This window comes from Martes martes, assembly GCF_963455335.1.
Source record: "Martes martes genome assembly, chromosome: 8".
NCBI lineage: Eukaryota > Metazoa > Chordata > Mammalia > Carnivora > Mustelidae > Martes > Martes martes.
Window position 1 is genome coordinate 71,276,554 of NC_137895.1, and position 20,330 is coordinate 71,296,883.

The 20,330-nt window shown below is 39.7% G+C and overlaps 1 protein-coding gene across 2 annotated transcripts in view; it reads left to right on the forward strand.

Moving 5' to 3' along the window:
- Positions 1 to 11,117: 11,117 nt before the first annotated feature.
- C2CD5 (C2 calcium dependent domain containing 5) overlaps positions 11,118 to 20,330 on the forward strand; it is a gene marked incomplete at its 5' end in the record, with an annotated part of 93,977 nt that continues 84,764 nt past the window's right edge. Inside the window, 2 exons of one of the 2 annotated variants that reach the window (XM_080812019.1) lie at positions 11,118 to 11,304; positions 11,457 to 11,575. In XM_080812019.1, the coding sequence (XP_080668145.1) occupies positions 11,486 to 11,575 (90 nt within the window). Of the gene's footprint in view, positions 11,305 to 11,417; positions 11,576 to 20,330 lie in introns of those variants that run through there. The other variant, XM_080812018.1, reaches the window with a different exon arrangement.

The following is a 20,330-nucleotide window of genomic DNA, read 5'->3' on the forward strand; positions in this document are numbered from 1 at the left end:
TGACTATATAAAGTATTTTAAGGGATACAAGGCTGGCTCAGTTGGAGTATGTAACTCTTGATCTCAGGGTTTTTCTTTCTCTTTTTTTTTTTTAAATTAACACATAATATATTATTTGCCCCAGGGGTACAGGTCTGTGAATCATCAGTCTTTTTTTTTTTTTTAATTTATTTATTTGACAGATAGAGATCACAAGTAAGTAAGGAGAGAGGCAGGCAGAGAGAGAGGAAGGAAAGGAAGCAGGCTCCCTGCTGAGCAGAGAGCTCCATGCGGGGCTTGATCCCAGGACGCTGGGATCATGACCTGAGCCGAAGGCAGAGGCTTTAACTCACTGAGCCACCCAGGCGCCCCTGTGAATCATCAGTCTTACACAATTCACAGCACTCACCATAGCACATACCCTCCCCAGTGTCCATAACCCAACCACCTTATCCCTCTCTCCGCCCTCCAGTAGCCCTCTGTTTGTTTCCTGAGATTAAGATTCTCTCATGGTTTGTCTCCCTCCTGATCCCATCTTGTTTCATTTTTTTCCCTCCTTACTCCCCATGGCCCCACTCCCTGCCTCTCAAATTCCTCATAACAGAGAGATCATATGATAATTGTCTTTCTCTGATTGACTTATTTTGCTTAGCATTATATATATATATATATATATATATATATATATATATATATATAAACACACACCATATCTTCTTTATCCATTCATCTGTTGAAGGACATCTTGGCTCTTTCCATAGTTTGGCTATTGTGGACATTGCTGCTATAAACACTTGGGTGCATGCTCCCCTTCGGATCATTACATTTGTATCTTTATTGATCTCAGGGTTTTGTTTTTTTTTAAGATCTTATTTATTTATTTGACAGAGAGAGAAAGAGAGAGAGATCACAGTAGGCAGAGAAGCAGGAGGGGGTAGAGGGAAGCAGGCTCCCCGCTGAGCAGAGAGCCTGATGCAGGGCTCGATTCCAGGACTCTGAGATCATGACCTGAGCTGAAGGCAGAGGCTTAACCCACTGAGCCATCCAGGCACCCCTGATCTCAGGGTTTTAAGTTTGAGCCCCATGTTGGGTATAGAAACTACTTAAAAATATATTTTTTAAAAGTATTTTAAAATAATTATTAAATTTATATTTTAGCTTATAACATAATGAAACATCAAAGTACTATATCCTATGATCAACTTTATTCTTCAATTTATCTGTTCTTTTAACCCCAAACAAAAAATTTCCAGGGAACTTTCAAATGCCATCCATCAGCTATTTTTTCTTTACATCTTAGTTATTAAATCTTCATGTGTTGTTACTCCAAGCCTGTAATAATTGAGGAAATGGACTAAGGTATCTTCATTCTGCTAATCCCTGCTTATTTTTCTCAAAATTACTAATCTTCAGGGAACACCGTAAACCATCATTTCTATTTCTGAGTCAGAATAACAAAAAGTGGGGAAAGTCGTGGATGACAAGGACTTTTGGAACATTAGACAATCTGTCTTTTACCTGGAAAGAAATGGATTTGATATACTGTCATTATACGTTCAAGGCGCCCCAAGGCTAGGATTATTTGATTAGAAATATAAATTTTTAAAAACTAAGACAAAGTCAAAGGAAAAAAGTATAAAGGATGTTTTTGTTTTTGTTTTTGTTTTTCTCTATGTCATGAGAATTTTTGTATTTATGCAACACTTCAATTAAAGGAAGCCCACCTTTCAAGGCCCTAGACATAAAAAACAAAACATTTTAGTTTGATGTCATTTTAGGCATCAAGGTCACTTTGCAAGGGAAGACGTGACTAGGTCATGACAATGGGTCCTGGCCACAGATGTATTTTTCAAACTTTGGAAACAGTGAAGGCAATACATTTCACCAGCAGATAGCTTTTGCCGTATTGGAATGCTGCTTGAGGCCACCATGTTAGAGCCAATCCATCCTGCCTAGGATCTATCCTGTTATGCAGAAGAGACCTGACAGGCAGTGCCGAAGACAGATTTGTAAGGCCACATTCCAGTGTAGTCAGCCTATATGCAGCTATATGAATGGGTCCAGTAAAACCTACAGAACTGATGTAAGCAGGCCAAGTCAGAGGACCCAGAGGGATGTCCCACAGGACCAGCCAAGAGGGTCCTTCCTTGGCTTCGCACAGGATGTAAATCAAATTCAAGCCAGGAGGAAGTGAAAGCAGAGTTTACTGAGTAGTCTAAGTGACTGAGTATAGCAGATGGAGTGTCTGGGAGACTTGGAAAGGAAAGGAGAGTAAGCCTCTTTACTGCTTGGGGTTAGGGGTTTATACTGGAAAGGGGTGCAGGGTATGTGTTTCTTCGGGAATCCAGGGCAGGGTCTGATCAAAGGTGAGTGACAGGTGAACAATAGGTGTTATTTCATAAATCACTGAAGGTAGGGGGTATTGATATCAGCGTCAGCTGAGGTTTGTTCAAAGCTAATGTCCTGGAACACATTTGGGATCCAGTTCTTAAGATGTCATCAGGTGTTTGGGGGCTTATGATGAAATTTAAAAAATGATTAACTTTCTTGCTTCCCCATTGGAGTGGGAACATAGCTTTTTTGACTTATTCAGGTGCAAGGTAAAATACAGAACATGAGGAAATGGGGCCGAGCAGGAAAACAGCAGAGATGGAGCCTTTCCAAAAAGGAAGTCCCTTTAGTTTTCCCTCCAGAACTATCCAACTAACCCACAGAGCAGTGAGCATAATGAATTCTTGTGAAGTCACCAAGTTTTAGGAAGGTCAAAACAGATTAGAATGGTTGAGGAAGACTTCATGGAACTCAACATGAACAAAACTAGACTCGTTTTTCTTGACTTTCAGACTTCTTTTTTTCCAGTAATGATGCCACCATTTCTTTTACTCTGTTTTGAAACAGGTGCGTTTTTTTTTTCTTCCTGTCTTTCTCTCCCTGATATATAGTGTCTGATGGTTGTCAATTTTTCCTTGATGATTTCCTTCTCAACTCTCTTTTCTATTACCACTTTCATGCCAATTTAATAATTGGCATGCCACCATTTTCATGCCAATTTCATAATGAAAGTACAATAATGATTTTGTTGCTTCTGGTCTTCAGCAATTCAATTTAACCTGAGTCCTTGTGTAACTGTCATTGTACCAAAATATTGTTCCACTTATGCTTCTTTCCACCAAAAAAATTCTTCAATGGCTTCCTTTGCCTACATAAGAATGTTCTTGATCATCAGCTTTATCTGTTGAATCACCCCTTTCCTGATTCTGATTGCTATCTATATTTCCAGGCATAGCCTATCTGCCTCTCAAATTATCATTTTTCTACAAAAAAAAAATCCCAATTCTAGTCAAACTAGCTTACTCATAGTTTCTGGACTATGCCATAAACACTTTTTTAAAAATCATTTTTGCTGTTTTTTTTTTTTTTTTTTTCTAAATGAATTCCCATGTATCTAGAAATGTCCCATTCAAATTCTACCTTCTTTGTGAGGCTTCTTCCCTAATTATGCCCAAATTATTTTTATAAACTACTTTAATATTTTATTGTCCAAACCGTTGTTAATACCCAACAGTATATAGTCACTTACTATAGTTACATTTCTTATATATACATGTTTTATCTACAACACACCTAAATTGTAACCTTCTGGAGATAAAGGTCTACATTTAATGCTTTTATATATAAAGTGTTGTCAGTAAATATTAACTGATGTTGAGAGAGGCAGTAAGATTTGAGTAGGTGGAGAGAGAAGGTACATTCTAGAGGAATAGGAGCAACAAGTGAGAATATGTATGGTTTATTCCAGAAATGGGAAAGAGTGTATCAAATAAGGGGTCAATTTAATTACCTAACAACAACAAAAATTCAGCACTCAGCTATCATTCTTTGCCTCACTTACTTTTTTCCAAGGCACAGTGATGCTCATTTATGCCTCAGGACATTTACACTCTTGTGGAAAATATGATTACAGAAATAGAATTTTAAAAATACTGTGTTGTTTGCAAATACTGTGTTACAGGAAGGAAAGAGGGGGAGTGTTCACTAACTGGAGGCAAATTACTACCATTTGCCAGTGTCAGGATCTATTTTACACCTAAATTCTCCTCCCCATCTCCCAGTTGCCTAGTGGTTAGCAGGGGAGGAAATATCTCAAAACACCCAGCAGGGTTGGGGGAAGGGTGAGTCGAGTAGTCAAAAGGAGATCAATGCAGATGGCACAAGTCATCTTATGTGGAAGAGTCATGAGAAATAAAGCTAGTATCATTGATAGGAGCCAGATTACATATCTAGCAGAGTCTTATAGTTTAGATTTTAAATCTTGGTGTTTGACTAAATAGAAGTAAACAAGCACTGAAGAGTAGTATGAATCAGTGTACGTTTGAACAAACCTCCCTTAGCTGGGGGAGGTGGTGGTCAGTTTCTTTATCCAAATGGGAAGCACCACACAGATTATCTACCTGGTTGTCAAGACACAAGGGGAGCAGCAGTGGGTAAGGTCCCAGGGTATGCAGCTAGATTTAAATTTAAATTTGTTCAAGTCCCAACATCTTTATTTATTTCCTTTTTAAGTCCCAACATCTTTAATATTAAAAGATATGTAACTGACTTATCTTATTCCAATATGGTTTCCACAGTATTGTTAAAATTTCAACTTCACTTCATTTGAATTGCAGTAGCTGTCTGCAAGTATGGCACCAGTAGTGTGTGAAACTACTCCCTCCTGTGGGAATCAACGCAACTTATAGCTGGTTTAAAAATCCCTTACCTAGCTATCTAGAACAGACCAAATAGGGTTCATATCACAGTAGGCTATACAGGGTACTAGCCATGAACTCAGCTCACTTTTGTTCTTGCCATCAATTGTGGTAATTAGTAACCACTCTACTTGTCAGCACTCTTCTATTGAGTAACACTTATCCACAGTGGGAACCGAATCTTGTTCATGACAATTTAGTAAATATATAGCTCTAGTTTTGCTTTCCAAGGTACACTGGATATATTACTGGACTTCTCTTCCAAAAGCGGGAGACGATTTGAAGTTAACAAAGGGGTTAGGAAATTATATATCAGTGTAATTAATCCAATGAATGTGTCAGTACCTCTGTGAAGATAATGGCTTACTGGATCATAAAAACTCTATTAGTGCCACCTAATTGGCAAAGAAAAAATGATATGCATAAGAGGAAATACAGTGTTAACTTTTAAGGATCAGGCATATAATTTGGATCCTACAATCTGAGGTGAATTGTGATCTATTTCAATTTGTAGATACCGAAATGGAACAATGCATTTGAACAACAATTCAGTTGAAAGGGAATAATCTCTAGGCGATTAATTAACACAAGGGGGAGAAGGCATTGTTTGGCTTTAAAAAACCCAAGAATGCAAAAATAAATTAAAAAGCCACTTCTGATGTCCTGCTCTTGAATTTCTGGACATTTTTCCTTTCTTATAAAGAAAAAGGCCTGCCAAGAATAGGGATCTTTGGCAAACAGTTTCCCTAATACAAAGTGATACGAATATTTGTTATTTAAAAAGATCACTTGCACTACTTGATGCTGAATGGATTAGATGAAAGCGAGAGTGGAAGTGGGGATAGCAGTCTTCCACGTGAGAAATAATAGTGGAAAGTAGATGGATTTGAGAAATCTTTAGGAGTTATAAACAATAATACTTGGTGATATAAGTAGAAAACCTCCAGGCTTTGCAGTACAGAAACAGGTAAGAAGAGCTTGTCCTGGGTGCTGGCTTGATCAGAAAGTCAAGGCCTATAACCTTTCCATTACACCTAGGTGACCTGGCTCACTGAGAGCATTGATGGATACTGATACAAAGCAATGTGTTCTACTTCAGTAATCTTCCAATCTAGAGAAGGTTTTACTTAATGAGGTCATTGTGCCTACTATACATGAGACACACCTTTATAGGAAATAAGGGAACTACTGGGAAGATGAGCTGACCTACCTATTTAACTCATTTTTATCCCTTTATTCAGCTGATCTGCTGCTTTAGAAGTAAATCAAAGTAAAAGTACCTGAAAGTTCAAGTTGCCATTTGTATCCAACTTAAACTGGTGAGTTTCTGGCTTGAGTGCTTGACTAGGTAGCTGGTGTTCCGCGATTTGAGACCGGTAACAGAGTAGAGGAGGACCAGGCTTTTTATTTTGTCGTTGTTGTAATTGCTGTTGTTGTCCTTGTGGAAGAGAGAAAGAAGATAACATCAGTTTTGGATACTGACTTTAAGGTCACTTCGATACTCCAATTGGAAATAGGAACCTGGCATTTTGAATATTTGGGTCCAGATACCAGAAGAAAGTTGTGGGATAAAGATAAAAACATCAGAATCTTCTGCTAAATAGACGAGATCGGGCACGTTCAGGGTGGTATGGCCGTAGACAAGAAGGAAGCAGGCTCCCCGCTGAGCAGAGAGCCTGATGTGGGACTCGATCCCAGGACCCTGAGATCATGACCTGAGCCGAAGGCAGAGGCCTTAACCCACTGAGCCACCCAGGCGCCCCTCTTCTGCTAAATAGATAGAAATTGAAATTACAGGTATGAATGAGATCACCTAAGGAGAGAGTATAGTTAGAAGAGAAGAGTTTCAGTCAAGAACTGAAACCCTGAGGAAAACTCAAACTTTTGTTAAGACCAATGAGGAAGCTGAGAAGGCAAATATTTATATGGTGCAACATACAAGAGAAGCATGGTATCTGAATATAAAGTGGAAAATCATTTCAAGAGGAACATGATTAACAGTGTCAAATGCTACTGGGAATCCTGTAGAATGACAACTATCCACTGGATTTAGCAATCAAAGGTCATTGATGGCCTTGGAGAAAGTTGTTTTGGTAGAATGGCTGTAGCTAATGTCAGAAATAGTTTTTGTTCTGTTTTTATTGTTATTTTATTATTATTTTTTAATTTAGAGAATGTGTGTGTGTGTGTGTGTGCGTGTGTGTGCATGTGAGTGGGGGGAGGGCAGAGGGAGAGAACCTCAAGCAGACTTCATGCTGAGGGCAGAGCCCATTGTGGGGCCTGATCACATGACCCTGAGATCATGACCTGAGCCAAAATCAAGAGTTTGTCGCTCAACCAGCTGAGCCACCCAGGTGCCCCAAAGTCAGAAATAGTTTTAGGACTATTTCTGAAGTGAGGGGAGGGCACCGATTATAGATAACCCTTGAGAAATTTAACCTTGGGGGTGGAGAGGGATTCAAAGAACATTTTAGGAAGCCAGAAAAGAGAGAGCAAAGCAGTAAATGTATATGTGTTATTAATATTTAATTGCACAAGAATTTGTGGATTACATGAAGGGCACAGGGAGGGAACTGAGAATTGAGAGATGGACAGGAAATAGTCCTTCCCTTCAAGGTGCTCAAAGTTTAATAGGGAAGAGGGAAAGATAAAGAATTATGTATATAGACTGTGCAGTAATAGATGCATTAAATTTAGTGGTAGCATAGTAGTGAAAGTGAAGAGTACGTTTATCAGGAGATAAGGGAAGACATTAGAAATAACATTCTGAGTTATGAATTCTTAAGTGTTTGCTAGGAAGCGTATGAAAAAAAGAAAAAAAACATAATTTATAGGAAACTATACACAGCCTTTAAAGAGGGGTTCTTGGAATCAAATTGCTTAGATATAAATCCTGTCTCCAACATTACTAGCTCCGTGACTTTGGGTCATTATCAAGTAAACATTGCAAAGTCTCAAATTCTTCACTTATAGGATGAAGGCTGATAATTCCTATTGTATAAGATTCTAGAGACCTTTAAAAGCTGTGAAGCACTGAATTCAGTAGCTGGTACTCAACACATGCTATTATTATGGGATCTAAGATGCAAAAAAAGTGGTGAAGTATGAAGCTACAGAAGCTAATTAGGAACCAGATCATGATAGATTTGTCAGGAAAGTTAACACTGTTCCCAGCATTAATTAAAAGAAACTAGTACCATTATTAGAAAACAAACTGAAGTCAGGCTTAATTCTACTAAAAAAAAAGTCTTCAGGAAACATCTTAATTATAATCTCCTGTTAATGAAGCCTAAGGCAACAGGTATGTATGTACAAGTACCTTACAGGATACTAATTAGGAGGCTGAGATCGCTAACCTCTAATTGTGCAATTTGCAAATATATTTTTATATCACAACATTTTATAATACAAAGCATTGTTTTCCATTAAGATTGTTGCAAAACTTGAGTTTTCTAATTTTTTTCTATGTTTGAGTACTTTTTTTTCTTTTCAAATTCTTATTTAAATTCTAGTTAGTTAATATACAGTGCATTATTGGTTTCAGGAGTAGAACTCATTGATTCATTACTTACACACAACACCCACGGCTCACCATAACAAAAACCCTCCTTCATGTCCATCACCTATGTAGCCCATCCCCCCACCCACCTTCTTCCAACAACCCTCAGTTTGTTCTCTGCCTTTAAGAGTCTGTTATGATTGGGTACCTGGGTGGCTCAGTTGTTAGGCGTCTGCCTTCGGCGCAGATCATGATCCCAGAATCCTGGGATCAGGGTCCCTGCTCTGCGGGAAGCCTGCGTCTCCCTCTCCTACTCCCCCTGCTTCTGTTCCCTCTTTTGCTGTGTCTCTCTCTGTCAAATAAATAAACAAACAAACAAATAAATAAATAAAATCTTTAAAAAAAGTCTCTTACGGTTTGTTTCCTTCTCTTTTTTCCCCCCTCCCATCTGTTCATCTGTTTATTTCTTAAATTCCACATATAAGTGAAATCATATAGTATTTGTCTTTCTCTGATTTGTTTTGCTTGGTATAATACACTCTGGCTCCAACCACATCATTGCAAATGGCAAGATTTCATTCTTTTTGATGACTGAGTAATATTCCATTACATACACCGCCCCCCCCACCCCACATCTTCTTTATCCATTCATCAGTCGATGGACATTTGGGCTTTTTCCATAGTTCGGCTTTTGTTGATACTCAGTATTTTTTTTTTTTTAAATGAATTGGTAGTGTGGTATTACTCTGATTTCAGTAAAAAGGCTATTTTGGGGTGCTTGGGTAGCTCAGTTGGTTAAGCATCTGCCTTTGGCTCAGGTCATGATCTCAGGGTCCTGGGATTAAGCCCTGCATTGGTCTCCCTGCTCAGTGGGGTGTTTGCTTCTCCCTTGCCCTCTCTCTGTGTTCTCTCTCTCACCTCTCTCAAATAAATAAAATCTTAAAAAAAAAAAAAAGACTATTTCAACTCTACCACCAAAACAAAACACACCAAAATTAACTTATCACATAGTGTTGCTCACCGTGAGTGTTTGGTAAAGGCATTTTAAGAGTAGAGTTAGACTCCACAAAAAGCTGAAGTAGGATGCAAGGAAATCCTCATGTGAGCTGTACTCTTCTACTCTTTTTTCGTAGTTTGAGTGGATGAAGTTTTCTTTGGTCAGAAAAGTCAGTGATTTATCTTATAGATTCTTATTTTGAGGAAGACTTTTTCTTTTCTCTTTGTAAGATTTTAACTTCCTACTTACGTGAACAATATTTCCTCTATAGAAGGAACTTTTGCCTTCTAAAGAGAATTCTGGGTCACCACTGTCTAGAGTTAATTTAATCCGTTCAGTGTTTTCTTTAAAATATTTAATTTTAAGTAATCTCCACACTCAATGTGGGGCTTGAACTCACAACCTCAAGATTAAGAGTCACTTGCTCCATCCATTGAGCCATCCAGATGCCCCAACCTGTTCAGTATTGTTTTTTTTTTTTTTAAAGATTTTATTTATTCACTTGACACAGAGAGAGAGAGAGATCACAAGTAGGCAGAGAGGCAGGCAGAGAGAGGTGGGGGAAGCAGGCTCCCCACCGAGCAGAGAGCCCGATGTGGGGCTCGATCCCAGGCCCCCAAGATCATGACCTGAGCGGAAGGCAGAGGCTTAACCCTCTGAGCCACCCAGGCGCCCCCCTGTTCAGTATTTTTAAGGTTAAAAAGATTTATCAGTTTGGGGCACATGGATGACTCAGGGGGTTAAGTAACCCACTCTTGGTTTCAACTCAGGTCATGATCTCAGGGTCCTGAGATCCATCCCTGCAAAGGGCTCCTGGCTCAGTGCAGAATATGCTCTGGGTTCTCTCTCTTCCTCTGCCCACACCCATCCCCATGCTCTCTCTTTCTCAAATACATCTTAAAAAGAAAAAAAAAAGAAAAGAAAAGAAAAGGTGTATCAATTAAAAAAAAATCTTCATTTGGGAATTTTCCATTCCTAATGAATCCAGTGGTAAAATCTTTCTACCTGAATTGTTAATGGCGATTTTGTTGTTTGATATGGCATGTACTGTTGATAGTCGGTATACTGTGACTTAGGTTACATCCTGTGCGTGTGCCTCAATTTCCCTAATTTTTTCCCCGGTGGTTTGAGCCTACAGATTTCGCCTCCTTTTTGCATGTTTATTTACATATATTATTGGGTCGATTGTTCCAGGTGTTTCATTAAGGGCATCAGGTTTGTTTTTTGCAGTTGTCTAGAAATTTCATAGTGGAGGAGGTCCTGAACTCCTGCTTGCAAGGTAGGTCTTTGGCTTGTTGATCCTTAGTAAACACACCACGTCCATCTGGGCGTGCAGAGGAAACTCTCTAACCAGCGGCTTTGGATTTCAAAGTTTTGTTTTTCCCCAAGACCCACAGTAACATCTACAGCCCAGCACACGTGTACATGATTGAATAAAAAATGTTGCTATAGAATATTTACGACTACCCGAGATGTCCCTAAAATTTCTAACTCTCCTTCATATAAAACCAAAACTGCATTCCTTCCAGGTAAACTGATTTCACAAACGTGGTTAAAGCCCGACTGACATCGCTCCTCTAACAGTCTCCGCCTCTGCTCCTTCTATCACAGCTCTCGACAGTGCGGCGTTTGTAGCTGGGAAGGGAGAGACCCGCGATGCCCCCGAGCTCTACGCGGACTTTGCTCGGGAAGGACGGCGCCCGCTCGCAAACGGCTGCACACAGACCCACTGCCCCGGCTCGGTGGATGATGCAGGGCTCGACCCATTTCCCTGCCCTCCGGCTTCCTGGAAGTCCGCCCCGCCCCCTCCATCTGCTTTCCGCCGATTTAATCTCGCCGCTGCGAAGTGGGCCGAGCGCCGAATGATCGATGTTCCCTCCACGCCCCGAGAGCCGCCATTTTGGGGGGAGGAAAACAGAAGTAGGGGTGGCAGGTCGTCCACAGGATGTTGGCTGGCTTTTCCTTCTCTTGCCAGCGCTGTGGGACCGGGGTGGAAGAATCCACCGGGGCCACTCCTCCGGCTGCCTCTCCGGAATGAGGCCTCAGCGCCCGTGCTGGACGGCCCCCTCATTCATCCGAGAGTGAGTGGCGATCGGCGGCGCGGCGCGCCCTCGCGCGCCTTCGGCTGTCAGTTACCCCGCGCGCTCCCGCCGAGGCGCAGCTCCCCGCGCGCTCCCGCCCCTCCCCCGCCCGGCTGGGAGCTCGGCGCAGACTCGCTTGTTTGTTTCTGCAGGAGCCCAAGGAGAGGCCGAAGCCGAGAAGATGCCTGGCAAGCTCAAGGTGAAAATCGTGGCCGGGCGCCATTTGCCAGTGATGGACCGAGCTAGTGACCTGACTGATGCCTTCGTGGAGGTTGGTGCCAGGTCCTGCCCCTCAAAACACAGGGAGCGCCCTGCCCCGCCTCGCCCCCAGCTCTGCAGCCCTTTCTCCTGTCGGCCGCTGTCCTTTGTGCGGGTGCTCGTCCAAGCCCTCCTTTGAGGGCTTGAGCGCCGGGACAGCAGCCCGTGTGATGGGTGCCCCGCTCTAGGGCGTCTGTGGTGCCCTTCCTGCGCGGGGAGGCTCTTACTGCTCTGCATGCTGGGGTGACCCTAATGTCAGGAGTGGGCCACCTGCCAGGCAGGAGGCGATCCCGAGGCGTGGCCGCGCAGCCGGCGGAGCTCAAGCACACGCGCGCGCGCGCGCACACACACACGCACACGCACGTGGGTACCGCCATCTACTCAAGGAGAGGCGGTTCCTCCAGCCAGAGTAATGGAGACCACGTGAAGAAGGTAGATACAGTCCGTTATGGGCGCTTGGAGACCTAGAGGGCCCGGTAATCCACTCTTGAGCACAACATTGTCTGAATCATCAGTGTAAACACAACCATATCGCCCTCTGCTCTTGTACAGACTTGGTATGATGAGCTGTTTCAGGGTAATTTAGTGCCTTGAGGTAGGAAGCCAATTAAGTGCCATGGGTTTAAATTGCAAAATTGCTTTTTAAGCCAGATGATTAGTTTAAAGCTCATGCAAATTAGCACAGGCCTAGGGCCCGGAAAGTAATAACCCTGAGTCTGAAAGAAGCCAAGTAAAAATTGTAATAAAAACTGACTTGATGAGCCAGAGCATTAGAATAATAATCATTTAGGCTAATAATGCTTAGATTTGACAGCTACAGGATAATATACTACCTGATTTCATCGTAATATAAACTATTCTTGATGTTCTGTAAAGGTTCTCTGACTTAATAACTGCAGTTTTTCCCCCCAAACATTGCCGTAGTCATTCTTAATCCCAATTTGAGAAACATGCTGAGTGTGCTCTTGGGCCAGATGTTGGGCAGTGGGGATACACAGATGGCCAGAGCATAGTCTTTGCTTTCAAGTAGCTCAGGGACTGACGCATACAGTTTAGGTTAATAACTGATAGCTGACGTGTTGAGTCTCATTGCCAGGTCTTTGCTAACTACTTTTTAATTCTTATTGCTCATAACAGTCCTACTATATTGTTATCCCATATTACAGTTAAGATGACAGAGGCCTAGGAGCAGTGAATAATTTCCCAAGGTTTCTTAACCTTGTAAATAGGCTTGTGGTCTGTTCTGTTAACCACTGTGCTAACATTGACTCTCTAGACAAGGTGATGAGTGTTGTAGAATATGGAAACTTAATTCTGTCTCTGAAAGTTTAGCAACTTTTCCTAAGAAAATGACATTTGAGCTGAATCTTGAAGGACACTCAGGATTTTACTAGGCAGAGGGAACATCAAGGGCACAGAATGGGATACATGGTATGTTCAGGGAACTAGGTTTGAGATGTATCTGGAGTAAAAGGGAGTATGTGGGTAGTGGAGGCTGGAAAAGTAGGTTGGTGCCAAATCTCACTTTCTGTACTAAATAATTTTTCCTAGTCTATAAGCAGGGGCAAACAAAGAGAACTTTTTAAGGAGAAATGGAATAGGATATTTATTAGGTTGTTTATAGGATGACTATATTATGGACTATATGATGGACTGGACAGATGAAAGTTGAGACAGGGAGATCAGTTAAGAAGGTGGTAAAATTATCCACACAATATGTGCATGTTGAGAATGACTGTGGGAACTGATTAGAGGAGGAAGACTTGAGAGGGATATTTCCCATTTTTTTTTCCTCCTTAAGAGACAGAGAGACAGCGAGACAGCATGAGCAGGGGCAGGGGAGAGGGAGAGGCAGGCTCCCGTCTGAGCAGGGAGCCCAATGTAGGGCTCGATCCCAGGACCCCTGAGATCATGACCTGAGCCAAAGGCAGATGCTTAACTGACTGAGCCACCCAGGAACCCCTTGAGGGACATTTTTTAGGTAAAATCGTCATGCCTTTGTAATAAATGGTTTTTCTGGTGAGAGAATGGTTGGATTCAAGAGTGACTTTTAATTCCTTGTTTCAGCAAGTTATTGAATGCTGTTTGCCAGGCCAGTGCTAGTCACTGGCATAACTGATGCCTATGTGATAGTGAACAAACTAGACTTGGCTCCTAGTTTTATGGCGTTTATATTTTGGTGGAAGAGACAGACATTAAAAAGTAAAGAAATGATTAAATAGGTAATTGTGGTGAGTGTCATGGAAGAAAACAATAGAGATTAACAGGGAACATCTACTTTGGGTTGGGTGAGCAGGAGACCTCTGAGGCAGGGTCAATCAAAGACCTACTGGATGAGGAGGAGGCAGCTCCTCAGGGAGTATGTTAGGAAGTGAAGGAAGATGGGTGTGGCTGGGATGTGGCACAAGATAAAGTTGGAGAGTTAGTCAAGGAGCCAATCATGCAGGACCTTAGAGGCCATGATTAGGAATATGGATTTTATTCTAAGTTCTATGGGAAGTTGAGATTAGTACTTTTTTTTTTTTTTTTCCTTTTCCTGTCTGGAGTATGGACTGAAGAGAGGTAGAGCTGAAGCAGACAACTAATTAAGAGATTCTGTAATAGTTCATAAAAAGAGAAGGTGGGGGCCAAGATGTTGGTTTGGTAATGGAGAGAAGTGGGTGGATTTCACATATACCTTGAAGATAGATTCTAGAGGATTTGTTGGTTGACTAGAGGAGGGAGCCAGAGAAAGGGAAGCTAAAATATGACTCACAGCTTTCTGGAGTCTTTGGGGTAATTTTCTGAGCATTTGTAGAGATTGTTTGAGTGGGTGGAGGATCAATTTCTGTTTAGGTGTCTTAGGTTTGAGATGTTAATTGGAGTTATCCATGAGGGAGTTAGATTTGTGAGTATGGTGTTCAGAAGAAAGATGGAGGGGGGGAAGAAGAGAGATGTGAGTTAGAAATGAGCTCATACAGGCCATTGCTTTTCCATTCTGTGAGACCCAGTGCCCCCTTTATATAGCAGGTATTTTGAAATCCATTCTTTACGATGCTGTCATAATATTTATGGCCAATGTAACCTAGCCTTACAATTAAAAAAATAAATCAATACATTGTTCTAACTAGTAGTTTGACAAATTAGAGAATTTTTTTAGTATGTATTTCAATATAGAAGTACTTGTTCATGATCACAGTAGAAGATACGAAGTAATCAAATTGAGTCCGTGAATATTTATTAAGTCTTTGTATATATCCATCACTGTACTGGGTATAGTACAGTGTGCTGGAGATATAGTAGTGACTAAGAAATTTCTTTAATCATAGGACTCACATTTTAGTGGGAGGATGAAGTTCATAAAGAAGGTAATTACAAGATAAACTGATAGATGGTAAGAATATGGAGAAAATAAAGCAAGGATACAAGATAGGGAGCGTCTCACCTATGTGTAAAAATCACGTGAATATGACTCCATATAGTGAGACAGTTGTGCAGTTTTGACATCTTAGACCTTCATTGCTATCTGATTTTTCAAAATAATCAACTAATGGGGAAAAGCAGAATTTTCACTTAATTTACATGATGGTTATATTTTTTGACAATTATGTCTGAAAACTGCATTACAGCCTCCCCTTTCTTCCTGCATTACAACATTTTTATCTGTAAAATGAGTAAGGTTTTTAATCCTATGTGATTATCTGGTAGGACATTTGAAAGTCATGACATGAGACAAGTCTTCATTGTCGGGAACTATTTCTTGCATTGCAGGATACGTGACTTCTCTGGCCCTACTTCTAAATATTAGAACTATTCTCCACAAATACACCCATAGAAATTTCTAAAATTCCCTTAGGAGTTAGTCTGTCCCTTTTGTAAACCTCTGACTTAGGGGGAGAGGGAAGAGGTATGGATCCTTGAAAAAACTTGACATTAAGCTATTAGAGGAGGAAGATTAGGGGAAGAAAACAGATTATCAGCCAATGGAGAGAGAGGAACATCAGGAAAGTAATGTCTCAGAATGCAAGAGAAAGTTTCTAGAAAGAGGAAGCCCTCAACCATTGAATGGCATGGAGAGGTCAAGTAAAGAGAACAGAAAAATCACTGAATTGTACAGTATGGGGGTTGTTACTGATTTTGACAAGGAGAGTCAAGAAAGCCCATACTGTAGTAAGTTAATGAGGGTTAAAATACAAGGGAGGTGAGGAAGAGGTGTGGCATGAATAGGCAACTGTTTCAAGAAACAGGGCTATGAAGGGGAGAGGAGAAATTGTGTGGTATTTGGGGAGTATGTAGCTTTTAGTACTTAAAAAAAATAAATTAGAAGATACTAGAACATATTTCTGTGGTAATAGGAAAAATCCTGTAGGAAGGGAAAGATTAATGCAGGAAAAAGGGGATAATGAAGGATTACTATATAATAAAGGGATAAATTGTGTTATGTAGCCTCTTGTACTGTTTAAGCTCATAGGAAAGGGAGTTAACGATGCCGGAACTGGTCATGAGGTCTGGGCTTGAAGGATGGCAAAATTTCTATAGGCAGAGAGGAAAAGGGGCTTTTTTAGATGAATAGGACAATCTCAGTAAAAGCAAAAGGAGAGAGATAGAACATCTGTAATTGCTGGGAGGGTTCTTTTGTGGAATAAAATTTGCTATGTAGGGGGGATGCAGGTTATTGAATGGTCTGAAAACTAGCGGAGGGAGAAGACTGTACAGTAGAAGCTCTCTTAACTTCTATTAGCTCACTTACCACAGTTCCCAGTGCTCTGCATTCCCTCCATGAGTGTATTCTTGAATACCCCATATTGCTAGATTATTCTCTCATGTTCCTGCTTCTCTCATCAGTTGGCTGATAATACTTTACCAAGAGATAATTATGTTTTTTCCCCAAACCTGTTTATGCCAACTCTATTTGTTATTGTAATTTACTTAAACTTTATGTAAATTGGTGAAATAAGAGTGAAAATGAAGTTGATAATGCTATGTAAAGACATATGGATACAGTCACTAAACATTACTCTAGAATTAGATGGAGAAAAGACTAAAAAAATCTAGGATTCTGTGTTCATATATTTTTACAAGCAATTTTAAGTTCTCCCACCACATAAAAAAACCCAAACTGGAAATCACAGATGGTACATTATGGGTGTGGTTTATGCAAAAAAAAAATGATGCAGAACTCTAAAATAGTGGACCCTTACTTAAAGAAGAGGCCTTAGCCTTACATTCAAATATAGGGGAATGAATATTTATATGTTTTTAAAATGTTTACCATTTTAATCATTTTTAATGATTCTTTGATTTAACCAGATTACCAGATTATTTGATTAACCAATCAAATACTGGTCCTGATTGCATTGGTTGAGGGAATTTCTACTGTGTGTGATGTGAGTAATTTAGGAAGCCAGTGAAGACCAAATAGTATGCATACATGTATGTATGTATTTAAGGACTAATTTATTTATTTTAGAGAGAGAGGATGATTGGTGGAAGGGCCAGAGGGGGAGGGAGAGAGAGAGAATCGCAAGCAGACTCCCTGCTAAGCACAGAGCCCAATGTGGGGCTCAACCTCAGGACCATGAATGAGATCATGACCTGACCTGAGGCCAAGAGTGGGACGCTTAACCAACTGTGCCGCCTAGGCACCCCACCAAGTAGTAGTTAAAGATGATTATTCTTGCAGGAATCCCCAGGATGAATGAGATGAAGTTCTGTATAATAAAAGTATTAATGGAAATTTCCCAGTATTAATGAGCATGTTACAAACTGACAAGCTATATTATCATTTTGTGTTTATCCAGGAGCCTTCGAGGGAATAGGGAGAAGAAAAGAAATTAATATTTAATGATATACCAGACATTTTGCTAGTCTCTACATGCATTTTCTCCTGTAATAAAACAGTCCCCCTTTCAGAGGAGGAAGCAGCTCTAAATAGCAGGTTAAATAACTTTCTCAAGGTAATTTAGCTAATGAGTGGGGAAAGAGAATGCTTTTACTTTACTAGGGAATCTCATTAAAATCCCTGATGTTCTTTAACAAACTTGTAAGGCATTCATTTAATTGCTGGGTAATAAAAGCTCCTCCGAATTAAATAAGACCAAATGAACTATGATTCTTCTTTAACAGAAGGGGAATCATCACAATTTGGCAAAGTACGCATTCTGGCCTTTTTCTTTTCCTAAAATCTTGGTTTTTGTTTGTTCGTTTGATACAGTTGGGGGCTATCAGATCTTTACTATATCTAGAATAGACAGTTGACCAAAAGAACACAATATAGCAGTACAGTATAGTGAAACAAACCTGAAGATGGCTGAGCTCATAATTTATTTATTTATTTTTAAAAGATTTTATTTGTCAGAAAGACAGAGAGAGAGAGTGCGAGCACAAGTAGAGGGAGTGGCAGGCAGAGGGAAAGAGGCCACCCATTGAGCAAGGAGCCTGATGTGGGGCTCCTTATGGGGGCTGAGGTATTTGATATTTGTGTTGTTGAGGTCATAGAAATAATTATTGAATACATTTCCATTTTTTAAAAATATTTTATTTATTTGTCAGAGAGAGTATGCAAACGGGGAGCAGCAGACAGAGGGAGAAGCAGGCTTCCTGCTGAGCAAGGAGCTCATGCAGGACTCAATCTCAGGACCCTGTGATCATCACGGAGCCAAAGGCAGACGTTTAACCAACTGAGCCACCCAGGCACCCTGAATTCATAATTTAAAGAATGATATGGTAGTTTTGGTGCTTGAACCTAAGCTTTTGGCTTTTGAAAGGTTTTGAATGATTTCATAATCCTAACAATGTTTTACTTCAAATAAAGCTGGTATTAGGTAAATTAAGAAGTATTTCCTTGATGTTTTAGATATTAAAATGTACTGAAAATTAAATTAGTAACTGAACAGTAACTTCTGTTCTTCCCAGGCTCTCCGTCCCCCGTACCCCCATTAAGTTCATTTCTTACTGTTCGTGGTTAAAAAAAAAAATTGTGGAAGTAATACATAAATGGCTCCCATTACAAAAGATTCAAATAACTCAGAAGTGAAACTTGAAAGCCCCTTATTTGGTACTTACTACACTGTATTGTATTCCCTACACCATGTCAGTCCTTTCTTCAGAGATAATTACTCTCAGTTTTTTGGCATGTGTTCATTTACTCCCCCTCCTTTCCTTAAAAAAAAAAAAAAAAAACTTACTTACATTTTAAAATACGTAGTCATGCTTTATAGATTCTGCAGCTTTTTTTTTTTTCAGTTATTATTGCATTGACATTTCCACATGGCAGTACTTAAAATCAGCTCCATTCTTTTAGTAGCAAGACATGTGATTTATTCAATCATTTTCCTGTTGAATGATTATTTAGGTTTTTTTAGTGTGTTGTAGGAAGGAGACTCATGTGAAAATGCTTCTTTAGGATAAATTCCTGGAAGTGGATCCAGAATTCCATAATTTCAAACAAAATAAATTTACTATGATTTTAATTTGAATTTTTTAAGTTTTTGAGTTTTAAAATAATACATTTTACAAATAGGAAATATATATGTGCGGTTCAGAATTCAGAAGGTTCAAAGTGGGTTAACCTCTCACATCGTGTTTCTTTTAACAACCAGTTCTGTTGTTGGTAGTGGCCACTGTTAACATTTGTTGTATAACCTCCTAGAAATAACCTATGCTATATATAGGCATAGATTATATGACTTACAACATTTTGCCATTTTTTTCTCCCAAAGTATGCCATACATGCTGTTCCACAGAAGAAAGATCTATCTTGGTGGTGGTTCTGTACAGTGCGGAGGGAATTGCTTCATTCTTCTATTTAGCACTATACTGTGTGGCTTTACCATACTTCATTCAACCAGTTCCAAATTGGTGGATATCTCGGTTATTTCCAATCTTTTTCACTATAATGCTGCTTGTACATGTCATTGTGTACTTCTATATGAAGTTAAAGGGTGTAGGCATTGAACATTTTGCTACATTGTCAAACTGCAGTCCTTAAAGATTGTTTTATTTTATACTCCCACCAACAAAGTATTAGAAGATTTCATCAATACTGTTTTCAAACAGTTTGCAAACATAAGTAAAAATGTTGGTTTAGTTTGCATTTCTGTTGTGGTTGACCATCTTTTGGTATATAGTTGACCCTTGAGCCATTTGGGGCCTTGTAGGGGCAGTTGACATCCCCCTCTCAATCCAGCACAGTTGAAAATCACATATGACTTTTGATTCCACCCCCAAAATTAACTACAAATGGCCTCTGTTGACCATCAGCCTTACCGATAACATAAAGTTGGTTAACACACAGTTGAAATGTTATATGTATTTTATATTATATTCTTACAATAAAGTAAACTAGAGAAAAGAAAATGTTTTTAAGAAAATAGGAAGAGAAAACATTTACAGTACTGTGCTGTATTTGTAGATACAGTAAGTTTATGCTGTATGTTTATAGGTTGAATCACCTGTAACTATATCAATATTGTCTTAAATGATACAAACCATAGTAGATGTTATACATATTACTAACACTAGACATCAAAAATGAAAAGATAATGTGAAAAAGAAATTCATGTTTATTTACAAATATAATTTATGCATTGATAACAAAGAAGCAGCAGTATGATTGCTTTATGGCAGCTCAGTGTAATAGGATTGCTTCACAGTAGCCTAGCCTATATACTAACAAGTGAATCGTTATAAAAAAAATTTTTATGGCATACAGTAATATAGCATTAGAAATGTAACTTTTTAAAAGTATCATTTGCTTGTGATTATAGGCTGTAGCAGTTTCCCCAATT